This window comes from Bombina bombina, chromosome 3, assembly GCF_027579735.1.
Source record: "Bombina bombina isolate aBomBom1 chromosome 3, aBomBom1.pri, whole genome shotgun sequence".
Taxonomy (NCBI): Eukaryota; Metazoa; Chordata; class Amphibia; order Anura; family Bombinatoridae; genus Bombina; species Bombina bombina.
The window spans coordinates 671010222-671022972 of record NC_069501.1 but is presented as its reverse complement, the minus strand read 5'-3'; the positions used below and the strand labels follow the sequence as shown (position 1 = coordinate 671022972).

General features: G+C 39.1%; 1 protein-coding gene across 1 annotated transcript in view; it reads right to left on the bottom strand.

Annotated features, from left to right (window-relative positions):
• The window catches only part of GAS2L2 (growth arrest specific 2 like 2), an 85037-nt gene that overhangs the window by 54594 nt on the left and 17692 nt on the right, over positions 1-12751 (bottom strand). Inside the window, exons 3-4 of the mRNA XM_053705414.1 lie at positions 3551-3658; positions 771-867 (exon numbers count right to left, since the gene is read on the bottom strand). Coding sequence (XP_053561389.1) covers positions 771-867; positions 3551-3658 — 205 coding nt within the window. The remainder of the gene's footprint in view (positions 1-770; positions 868-3550; positions 3659-12751) is intronic.

Below are 12751 nucleotides of genomic sequence, written 5' to 3'. Positions count from 1 at the left end.
ATGTCACCTAGCTTGTGCATTCTGGGTAATGTTTAATTTTGTAAAATCTTTATTAGTAAGCATTTATGTGGTGTATACTGGCAATTTCTACATACAAATTTGATTTTTTACAGTTAATGGTGTTTGGTTGTAAGCAGTGCCTGGTCTGGTAAATGCATTTAAATGTCTGTCTACTTTCTCTAAGCATTATTGTTTAGCCGGCATGTTTTACTTACTGTTTTAGAAGTTAATAATCTGTATGATGAATACACAGACTGACATATGGGTGAATATAATAGAATGATCTTACTGTTATATGCTTTTGTGCTACGCTAGATACAAGGAAATCTGATGCCCATGTAACCCACCACCTATGACCTTGTGCACTGTGCTAGACAAACAGGTATCATTGATTTGTATAGATTTGGAGCGCATGTTAATACACTGGAGAAACAGAAGGGATCATGTCATAGACCTACTTAACAAAATGTCCTGCTACTCTAACAGCTGTGGATTAGCCATTATCATTGTTGATGCAATTGTTTTTTGTTAATCGTTTTGGCCAAAAAAGGTCCCTATACTTACTCTGTGCCATCCCTGTTTTTCTGATCACATTCCAAATTTACTCCATTTAACAGCACATTCACAAGATCATTTTCACTTATCAAATTCAACAGCTAAAAGGATTTGATAATCAGATTTTATAATTTTATTTTCATGGTATATATCAACACATTTCTGTTACTTGAGATGATGTGACAAACAGAGATACAAGGTTATGAAATACATACAAAGGGATGTGCAGCGACAGGGGTCATGTTTGTCCAGATAATGCTCCAAGGTATCCCAGCCTCCCCCTACTCTTACCATTACATGGTTACGGAGAATCTGTAAGAAAAATAATCCATAAGGAAGAGATATAACAAAACAAACAGCCAAAAACAAACAAACATCATAGGACTGGTTATCAAATTTGTGAAAAGGACAATATGATAATTTAGAAAGAAAATAATTAATTGAAGTATTTACTCTAAGTTATTATTTTCTTATTATGTTAATTTAGATAATACCTTTATGCAGTTGGCACCTCTTGTGGGAATACATAAAAAAGTAAGTGATGCACACCAACTACTATGATACTATAATGTAATTCTATTTATGTGGGTAGGACTAAAAGACATATACAAACTAGATTGAATGAACATGTCAGTAACATAACCAAAGGATTGGAGACACATAGCGTGTCAGAACAATTTAGGGTCCATCATAACTCAGATCCAGGGAGCTTAAGAATCAAAATTATTGATTGGACACCACCTAATAGATATCCAAATAGATTTATGACTCTACGTTGTAGAGAATCCTTTTGGATTTTTCAGCTTAATTCTATGCACCCCCATGGACTAAATATAGAGCTAGACCTCTAGGCATTCAAGTAGATCTTGCTCAGATTTGACTTGATTAGTTCTGAATTAGTGATTTTATGAAATATTATTTTTAATATGTTATGAAATAGAGCATCAATTGATTTTAGCATCTATTATCATTAATTTTTAGTTTCCTTTTTGACACATGAATTTTACTGTACTTTTGAGGTCGGTTGGCTTTTCTATGCATTTTTATCTACTGTTAGCCTATACACAGATTGTCTGTCCTGTATTTTGGGGTTTGATTTATATATTTTTATACATAGTTCATATATTTTGTATATATTTTGCGGTAAAAGATATAACCCATACATACGGATTAATGTATGATAAAGAGTGTTAATATAAGATCAGTAGGAAAGAGTCTGAATACCATCAGTTAAAAACAATGGAATTGGTTATACAATAAAGTAATAACAGAAATTGTTTACATTTTAAATGTGCACTGTTTTATATACATTCTGGGAGTAACAGGTATTACCACTACTATTTTTTCTGTATATTTTTTCTGTGTTTGCTGGGTTGTGACAAAAAGGGGTGTGGCCATGCACATGATTGGCTATCACGTGCTAGTAACTCAGCATTGGCCCTTTTAAAGAGCCGGTTAGGGCAGCTATGATTACTGATTCTTGAAAAAGTCTAATTGCATACAGACGAAACGTGTAGATTACCAGTCCCTACCGGATCTGCATCCAGGAGCCTTCTGTCCCTACCTCTACACTCGGTTTGGACGGCTGTGGTGAAGGAGGAACTGATTGGATTACCAGAGTTTGGTAGGAAATGGAGGGACTTTTTAATACATCTGTATTGGTTTTATATTCGCATCTTTGTGCTTTAAACGTTTATAAGTTGTCATATGTGTGTGCGCTTACTGCTTATTAAATTATTTGCACCTGAGTCAGGATGCATCTGTGTTCTTCTGTTTCAATGCACACCAACTAACTTATCAAACACCTATCTCTAATCTTTTTAATATGACATGCAATAAATATAGGGACAGATTACAAGTGGTGCACTAATGATAGAGTGGGACGTGATCAGCAATATCGCTGGAACACAACTTGATATAACAAGTCCATGATCCGGGACCATAAGAGAACTGTGCATAAACGAATGCCCGCAAATCTCAATGAACTGAAGCAACGTTGTAAGGAAGAGTTGGCCAAAATTCCTCCACAAAAATATGAGAGACTGATAAAGTCATACAGAAAACTTTATTTTTCACACATGGGTTCTCCATATTGGCTTTATTTTGTGAAATAAATCATGACAAAGTGTAATATGTTATGTGTTGTTGTTCATCTGAGGTTGTATTTACCTAATTTTAAGACCTGCTAAGGACCAGATGATTGTTATTATGTCCTAATAAAAAAAAACTATAGAATTGAAAGAGGGTGTACGTTCTTTTTCACATGACTGTACATATATACACATATATACACATGTATACACACATATAAATATATATATAGATATAGAGAAATATATATTAAAAAAGATAATTTTCTATGTGAAGAACATAGGAATGTGAAGTATTCACCTTCTGGTTAACGCAGTTGGTCTAGTGCAGTGTTGGGTTAGCGCCCATGAGATACCTGTTATTATTTTTTTCAGGTCACCCCATAGAAGTCTAGGGGGAGAAGAAGTTAGTGTGCTTGCGATATCCAAAGTCCTGACGTTAGCGTGCAACTTGTAATACAGGCGCTTTGAGGTTAATTAGCTCACGAGGGAAAAAATAAATTAGGGCGCTACTTGTAATATGGTGCTTACTTGGAAAGAACAACCACAAATATTACCTTAAAAGGGGGAAAATAAATAAGGAATGTATATTGCAAATTTGTTTTCCTACACATAGCTAATCATATAAAAAATTGCAAAGTGCTTACTATCCCTTTGACTTCCACCTTGCTGCACGATATAACAAGAGTGCGTTCCAAATTTCCAATCCCCACAACAGAGAATACATATAGTGCCTAAATCAGTGACCAATGGGAATGTTTACTCACATAGTCACCAGTCTCCACTGGTGTTACTCTTCAGTACACCAGCAAAATAAACATTATTTAAAAACAAACTTAATTTTTAGTGAAGTCTAAGGGATGAAACATTAATAGAGATACATTAACTGGGAACTATGAGCTTACCCGGACAAAAATAAGGGTGTTTGATTCTCCCACCCTGTATTTTCCTTCTGACACTTTGACCATAGAAAACTGCACAGGGCATGTGCACCTGCTCACTAAGTGCTGCACCTGTTCAATAAAAGAGAAATTAGTTAATCCAACACCTGGGACAGATTTATAATAAATAATAACAAAGTCACAGCATAGAGCAAAAGGAACCCAGAGAGCTTAAAGGGACAGTATAGCCTGAATTAAACTTTCACGATTCAGATACAGCAATAAATTTACTTCTATTATCAAATTTGCTTTGATAATAAACCTAGATAGGCTGATAGGAGCTCAGGAGTGTGCACATGTCTTTAACTTTCTATCACCTAGATTACAAGTTTTGTGTTTGTATTTTAATGCTGAAAAAATTGTAATTTCAGCGTTAAAACAGCACCGCAGCCATTACAAGTCTTGTCCGTATAGCTGTACCGCAAGCCTTTTAGCCTGTAACGCAACGTCATTCCGATACGCATAAAAATTATGTTTTTTCATGGGACTTCCATAGAGCAGCCATTCCGAGTTTTGCGGTGAGGCTAAAAAGCTTGCCAATAGAATGCAAGCTCAATCCTATTGGCTGATTGGATTAGCCAATAGGATTGAAGCTCAATCCTATTGGCTGATTGCATCAGCCAATAGGATTTTTTCACCTTTAATTCCGATTGGCTGATAGAATTCTATCAGCCAATCGGAATTCAAGGGACGCCATCTTGGATGACGTCATTTAAAGAAACCTTCATTCTGCAAGAAGACGTCGATTGAAGAGGATGCTACACGCCGGATGTCTTGAAGATGGAGCCGCTCCGCGCCGGATGGATGAAGATAGAAGATGCCGTCTGGATGAAGACTTCTGCCGCTTCGTTGAGGACTTCTGCCGTCTTCGTTGAGAACGCTCACTTTTCAGCCGCGACTTTTCCATACCGCAGATCCCCTTACGTCAATTGCGTATCCTATCTTTTCAATGGGATCTTTCTAACTCCGGTATTTAGAGTCGTGTCTGAAGTGAGCGTTAGAAATCTAACGACAAAACTCCAGCCGCAGAAAAAAGTCAGTAGTTAAGAGCTTTCTGGGCTAACGCCGGTTCATAAAGCTCTTAACTACTGTGCCCTAAAGTACACTAACACCCATAAACTACCTATGTACCCCTAAACTGAGGCCCCCCCACATCGCGGCCACTCGATTAAATTTTTTTAACCCCTAATCTGCCGACTGCCACCTACGTTATCCTTATGTACCCCTAATCTGCTGCCCCTAACACCGCCGACCCCTGTATTATATTTATTAACCCCTAACCTGCCCCCCACAACGTCGCCGCCAGCTACCTACAATAATTAACCCCTAATCTGCCGACCGCAAAGAGCCGCCACCTACATTATAGCTATGTACCCCTAATCTGCTGCCCCTAACACCCCCGACCCCTATATTATATTTATTAACCCCTAATCTGCCCCCCTCAACGTCGCCTCCACCTACCTACACTTATTAACCCCTAATCTGCCGAGCGGACCGCACCGCTACTATAATAAAGTTATTAACCCCTAATCCGCCTCACTAACCCTATAATAAATAGTATTAACCCCTAATCTGCCCTCCCTAACATCGCCGACACCTAACTTCAATTATTAACCCCTAATCTGCCGACTGGAGCTCACCGCTATTCTAATAAATGTATTAAACCCTAAAGCTAAGTCTAACCCTAACACTAACACCCCCCTAAGATAAATATAATTTTAATCTAACGAAATTAACACTTCTTAAATAAATTATTCCTATTTAAAGCTAAATACTTACCTGTAAAATAAATCCTAATATAGCTACAATATAAATTATAATTATATTATAGCTATTTTAGGATTGATATTTATTTTACAGGTAACTTTGTATTTATTTTAACCAGGTACAATAGCTATTAAATAGTTAAGAACTATTTAATAGCTAAAATAGTTAAAATAATTACAAATTTACCTGTAAAATAAATCCTAACCTAAGTTACAATTAAACCTAACACTACACTATCAATAAATTAATTAAATAAAATACCTATAATTATCTACAATTAAACCTAACACTACACTATCAATAAATAAATTAAATACAATTCCTACAAATAAATACAATGAAATAAACTAACTAAAGTACAAAAAATAAAAAAGAACTGTTACAAAAAATAAAAAAATATTTACAAACATTAGAAATATATTACAACAATTTTAAACTAATTACACCTACTCTAAGCCCCCTAATAAAATAACAAAGCCCCCCAAAATAAAAAAATGCCCTACCCTATTCTAAATTACTAAAGTTCAAAGCTCTTTTACCTTACCAGCCCTGAACAGGGCCCTTTGCGGGGCATGCCCCAAGAAGTTCAGCTCTTTTGCCTGTAAAACAAAACATACAATACCCCCCCCCAACATTACAACCCACCACCCACATACCCCTAATCTAACCCAAACCCCCCTTAAATAAACCTAACACTAAGCCCCTGAAGATCTCCCTACCTTGAGTCGTCTTCACCCAGCCGAGCCAAATTCTTCATCCAAGCGGGGCAGAAGAGGTCTTCCATCCGATTGAAGTCTTCATCCAAGAGGCATCTTCTATCGTCATCCATCCGGAGCGGAGCGGCAGCATCCTGAAGACCTCCGACGCGGAACATCCATCCTGGCCGACGACTGAACGACGAATGACGGTTCCTTTAAATGACGTCATCCAAGATGGCGTCCCTCGAATTCCGATTGGCTGATAGGATTCTATCAGCCAATCGGAATTAAGGTAGGAATATTCTGATTGGCTGATGGAATCAGCCAATCAGAATCAAGTTCAATCCGATTGGCTGATCCAATCAGCCAATCAGATTGAGCTCGCATTCTATTGGCTGTTCCGAGGACCTCTTCTTGCTCCGCTTGGATGAAGAATTTGGCTCGGCTGGGTGAAAACGACTCAAGGTAGGGAGATCTTCAGGGGCTTAGTGTTAGGTTTATTTAAGGGGGGTTTGGGTTAGATTAGGGGTATGTGGGTGGTGGGTTGTAATGTTGGGGGGGGGGTATTGTATGGTTTTTTTTACAGGCAAAAGAGCTGAACTTCTTGGGGCATGCCCCGCAAAAGGCCCTGTTCAGGGCTGGTAAGGTAAAAGAGCTTTGAACTTTAGTAATTTAGAATAGGGTAGGGCATTTTTTTATTTTGGGGGGCTTTGTTATTTTATTAGGGGGCTTAGAGTAGGTGTAATTAGTTTAAAATTGTTGTAATATATTTCTAATGTTTGTAAATATTTTTTTATTTTTTGTAACTTAGTTCTTTTTTATTTTTTGTACTTTAGTTAGTTTATTTCATTGTATTTATTTGTAGGAATTGTATTTAATTTATTTATTGATAGTGTAGTGTTAGGTTTAATTGTAGATAATTATAGGTATTTTATTTAATTAATTTATTGATAGTGTAGTGTTAGGTTTAATTGTAACTTAGGTTAGGATTTATTTTACAGGTAAATTTGTAATTATTTTAACTATTTTAGCTATTAAATAGTTCTTAACTATTGAATAGCTATTGTACCTGGTTAAAATAAATACAAAGTTACCTGTAAAATAAATATTAATCCTAAAATAGCTATAATATAATTATAATTTATATTGTAGCTATATTAGGATTTATTTTACAGGTAAGTATTTAGCTTTAAATAGGAATACTTTATTTAATAAGAGTTAATTAATTTTGTTAGATTAAAATTATATTTAATTTAGGGGGGTGTTAGGGTTAGACTTAGCTTTAGGGGTTAATACATTTATTAGAATAGTGGTGAGCTCCAGTCGGCAGATTAGGGGTTAATAATTGAAGTTAGATGTCGGCGATGTTAGGGAGGGCAGATTAGGGGTTAATACTATTTATTATAGGGTTAGTGAGGCGGATTAGGGGTTAATAACTTTATAATAATAGCGGTGCGGTCCGCTCTGCAGATTAGGGGTTAATAAGTGTAGGCAGGTGGAGGCGACGTTGTGGGGGGCAGATTAGGGGTTAATAAATATAATATAGGGGTCGGCGGTGTTAGGGGCAGCAGATTAGGGGTACATAGGGATAATGTAAGTAGCGACGGTTTACGGAGCGGCAGATTAGGGGTTAATAATAATATGCAGGGGTCAGCGATAGCGGGGGCGGCAGAATAGGGGTTAATAAGTGTAAGGTTAGGGGTGTTTAGACTCAGGGTACATGTTAGAGTGTTAGGTGCAGACGTAGGAAGTGTTTCCCCATAGGAAACAATGGGGCTGCGTTAGGAGCTGAACGCGGCTTTTTTGCAGGTGTTTTTGTTTAGCTCAAACAGCCCCATTGTTTCCTATGGGGGAATCGTGCACGAGCACGTTTTTGAGGCTGGCCGCGTCCGTAAGCAACTCTGGTATCGAGAGTTGAAGTTGCGTTAAATATGCTCTACGCTCCTTTTTTGGAGCCTAACGCAGCCATTCTGTGGACTCTCTACCAGAGTTATTTTAAAGGTGCGGCCAGAAAAAAGCCAGCGTTAGCTACGCGGGTCGTTACCGACAAAACTCTAAATCTAGCCGTAAGCTAGATACAATGTAACTATTAGTTATATTGTAGCTAGTTTAGGGTTTATTTTATAGGCAAGTATTTAGTTTTAAATAGGAATTATTTAGTTATTAATAGTAGGTTTTATTTAGATTTATTTTAATTACATTAAAGTTAGGGGGTGTTAGGGTTAGGGGTTAATAACTTTAGTATAGTGGTGGCGACATTGGGGACAGCAGATTAGGGGGTTAATAAGTGTAGGTAGGTGGCGGCGACATTGGGGCGGCAGATTAGGGGTTAATAAGTGTAGGTAGGTGGCGGCGACATTGGGGCGGCAGATTAGGGGTTAATAAGTGTAGGTAGGTGGCGGCGACATTGGGCCGACAGATTAAGGGTTAATAAGTGTAGGTAGATGGCGGTGGGGGCGGGAGATTAGGGGTTAATAAGTGTAATGTAGGTGTCGGCGGCGGCAGATTAGGGGTAAATAAGTATAGGTAGGGTGTGGCGGTGTGGCAGATTAGGGGTTAAATAAGTGTAATGAAGGTGTCAGCGATGTCGGGGGCAGCAGATTAGGGGTGTTTAGACTCGGGGTTCATGTTAGGGTGTTAGGTGTAAACATAAATTGAATTTCCCCATAGGAATCAATGGGGCTGCGTTACGGAGCTTTACGCTCCTCTATTGCAGGTGTTAGGCTTTTTTTCCAGCCGGCTCTCCCAATTGATGTCTATGGGGAAATCGTGCACGAGCACGTAAAACCAGCTCACTGCAGCTCACCGCAGCGCTGGTATTGGAGTGCGTAATGGAGCTTAATTTTGCTTTACGCTCACATATTGCCTTATAACGCCGGGTTTTTGCAAACCTGTAATACCAGCGCTGTAGGTAAGAGAGCGGTGACAATAACTTGCAAGTTAGCACCGCACCGCTCATAATGCAAAACTCGTAATCTAGCCGTAAATGATCCAAAATAAAAAAGAATTACACGTAATCTGATAGTCCTATAAAAAAAGCACATCCAAAATAAAAAAAACCTAGCCAACAATAAACTACCAATAGCCCTTAAAACAGCTGTTTTACCTATAAAAAAAAATACAAAGACCCCCCAACAGTAAAACCCACCACCCAACCAACCCCCCAAAATAAAAAAACCTAACTCTAACAAAAACCTAAACTACCCATTGCCCTGAAAAGGGCATTTGTATGGGCATTGCCCTTAAAAGGGCATTTAGCTCTTTTGCGAAAAGCCTAAACCCTAAACTTAAAAAAAACCATCTAGAAAAACCCTTTAACCCCTTAACGACCAACGACGTATGGGGTACGTCCTGCAAAAAAATGCAGTTAATGACCAAGGACGTACCCCGTACGTCGTTGGTCTTTGAAAGCAGTGGAAGCGATCCTGATCACTTCCAACTGCTTTCATGTTATAGCAGTGATGCCTCGATATTGAGGCATCCTGCTATAACATTTTTTAGCCCACCGATGAAGAGAGAGCCACCCTGTGGCCCTCTCTGCATCGGCCATCAATGGCCATGTTCGTTGGTGGGTGGGAGCTGATCCAGGGAGGCGGGTGGGCGGCCATCGGTGGAGAAGGGGGCGAGATCAAGTGCACGCGGGTGCGCGCGCGTGCACGGGAGCGGGTGCGCGCGCGTGCACGGGAGCGGGTGCGTGCGCGTGCACGGGAGCGGGTGCACGCGCGGGCGGGTGGGAACCCTACACTATGGAACAAATGTTAAGTGGTACACGGTGGGAGAGAGGGTGGGAACATTACAAATTAACTTGTAATTTAACGATCTGGGAGGGTGGAAGGTTGGGGGTTGAGGGGGGGCAGCTACACTACAGAAAATAGAATTTTAAAATAATAAAATATAATAAAAAACATATTTGATTTCAAACTGGGTACTGGCAGACAGCTGCCAGTACCCAATATGGCGCATAATAAGGCTGAGAGGGGGGTTAGAGAGCTGTTTGGGGGGGATCAGGGAGGTTGGGGGCTAAGGGGGGATCCTACAGAGCAGAATTATCATTTTTTTTTTTTAAATCCCCAAAAAACTCTTATTTTAGTACTGGCAGACTTACTGCCAGTACTTAAGATGGCGGGGACAATTGTGGGGTGGGGGAGGGAAGAGAGCTGTTTGGGAGGGATCAGGGGGTGTGATGTATCATGTGGTAGGTTGATACCTACACTAAAGCTAAAATTAACCCTGCAAGCTCCCTACAAGCTCCCTAATTAACCCCTTCAATGCTGGGCATTATACACGTGTGGTGCGCAACGGCATTTAGCTGCCTTCTAATTACCAAAAAGCAAAGCCAAAGCCATATATATCTGCTATTTCTGAACAAAGGGGATCCCAGAGAAGCTTTTACAACCATTTATGCCATAATTGCACAAGCTGTTTGTAAATAATTTTAATGAGAAACCTAAAATTGTGAAAAATTTAACGCTTTATTTTTATTTGTTAGCATTTGGCGGTGAAATGGTGGCATGAAATATACCAAAATGGGCCTAGATCAATACTTTGGGTTGTCTACTACATTATACTAAAGCTAAAATTAACCCTAAAAGCTCCCTACAAGCTTCCTAATTAACCCCTTCAATGCTGGGCATAATACAAGTGTGGTGCGCAGTGGCATTTTGCGGCCTTCTAAATACCAAAAAGCAATGCCAAAGCCATATATGTCTGCAATTTCTGAACAAAGGGGATCCCAGAGAAGCATTTACAACCATTTGTGCCATAATTGCACAAGTTGTTTGTAAATAATTTCAGTGAGAAACCTAAAGTTTGTGAAACAATTTGTGAAAAAGTTAACAATTTTTTTTATTTGATCGCATTTGGTAGTGAAATGGTGGCATGAAATATACCAAAATGGGCCTAGATCAATACTTTGGGATGTCTTCTAAAAAAAAATATATGCATGTCAAGGGATATTCAGGGATTCCTGAAAGATATCAATGTCCCAATGTAACTAGCGCTAATTTTGAAAAAAAGTGGTTTGGAAATAGCAAAGTGCTACTTGTATTTATGGCCCTATAACTTGCAAAAAAAGCAAAGCACATGTAAACATTGGGTATTTCTAAACTCAGGACAAAATTTAGAAACTATTTAGCATGGGTGTTTTTTGGTGGTTGTAGATGTGTAACAGATTTTGGGGGTCAAAGTTAGAAAAAGTGTGTTTTTTTCCATTTTTTCCTCATATTTTATATATTTTTTTATAGTAAATTATAAGATATGATGAAAATAATGGTATCTTTAGAAAGTCCATTTAATGGCGAGAAAAACGGTATATAATATGTGTGGGTACAGTAAATGAGTAAGAGGAAAATTACAGCTAAACACAAACGCTGCAGAAATGTAAAAATAGCCTTGGTCCCAAACGGACAGAAAATGGAAAAGTGTTGTGGTCCTTAAGGGGTTAAAAAAACCTATCACTAACCCCCGAAGATCCACTTACAGTTTTTGAAGTCCAGCTTGAACGATCTTCATTCAAACAGCAAAGTCCTCATCCAGGCGGCAAGAGGTCTTCCTCCAAGAAGCCTCTATCTTCATCCAGGCGGCAAAGTCCTCATCCAGGCGGCAAGAAGTCTTCATCCAAGCGGCCTCTTCTATCTTCATCCAGGTGGCGAATTCCTCATCCAGGCAGCGAGAAGTCGTCATCCAGGTGGCCTCTACTATCTTCATCCAGGCGGCATCTTCTATCTTCATCCCGGCGGAACGGAGCAGGTCCATCCTGAAGACATCCGGCGCGGAGCTTTCTCTTCATACGGTAGCCACCGTACACTGAATCTTCAATGCAAGGTATGTGATTCAAGATGGTGTCCCTTGCATTCCTATTGGCTGATTTGATTTTGGAAATTCAAATCAGCCAATAGGATGAGAGCTACTGAAATCCTATTGGTTGTTCAAAACAGCCAATAGGATGAGAGCTTCTGAAATTCTATTGGTTGTTCAAATCAGCCAATAGAATGTCATTAGCTCTCATTCTATTGGCTGATTTGAAAAGCCAATAGGATTTCAGCAGCTCTCATCCTATTGGCTGATTTGAATTTCCAAAATTAAATCAGCCAATATGAATGCAAGGGACGCCATCTTTAATAGCGTACCTTGCATTGAAGAGGATCTTGAATAACGTACCTTGCATTGAAGACCGTATGAAGAGGATGCTCTGCGCCAAATGTCTTCAGGATGGACCTGCTCCGCCTTGCTGGGATGAAGATAGAAGATGCCACCTGGATGAAGACTTCTTGCCATCTGGATTAGGACTTCGCCACCTGGATGAAGATAGAAGAGGCCGTTGGATGAAAACTTCTCGCCGCATGGATGAGGACTTCTTCGCCTGGATGAAGATCGTTCAAGCAGACCTTCAAAGACTGTAAGTGGATCTTCGGGGGTTGGTTTTTTTAAGGTTTTTTTTTCTGTGTTTTTTTTTTAATTTAGGGTATGGGCTTTTTGTAAAAAAACGAGCTAAATGCCCTTTTCAGGGCAAAGCAAAAGAGCTAAATGCCCTTTTCAGGGCAATGGTTAGGTTAGGTATTTTTAGGTTTTGGGGGTTTGTAATGTTAGTGGGTCTTTGTTTTTTCAGGTAAAAGAGCTGTTTAACTTAGGGCAATGCCCTACAAAAGGCCCTTTTAAGGGCTATTTGTAGTTTATTCTAGATTAGGTTTTTTATTTTGGG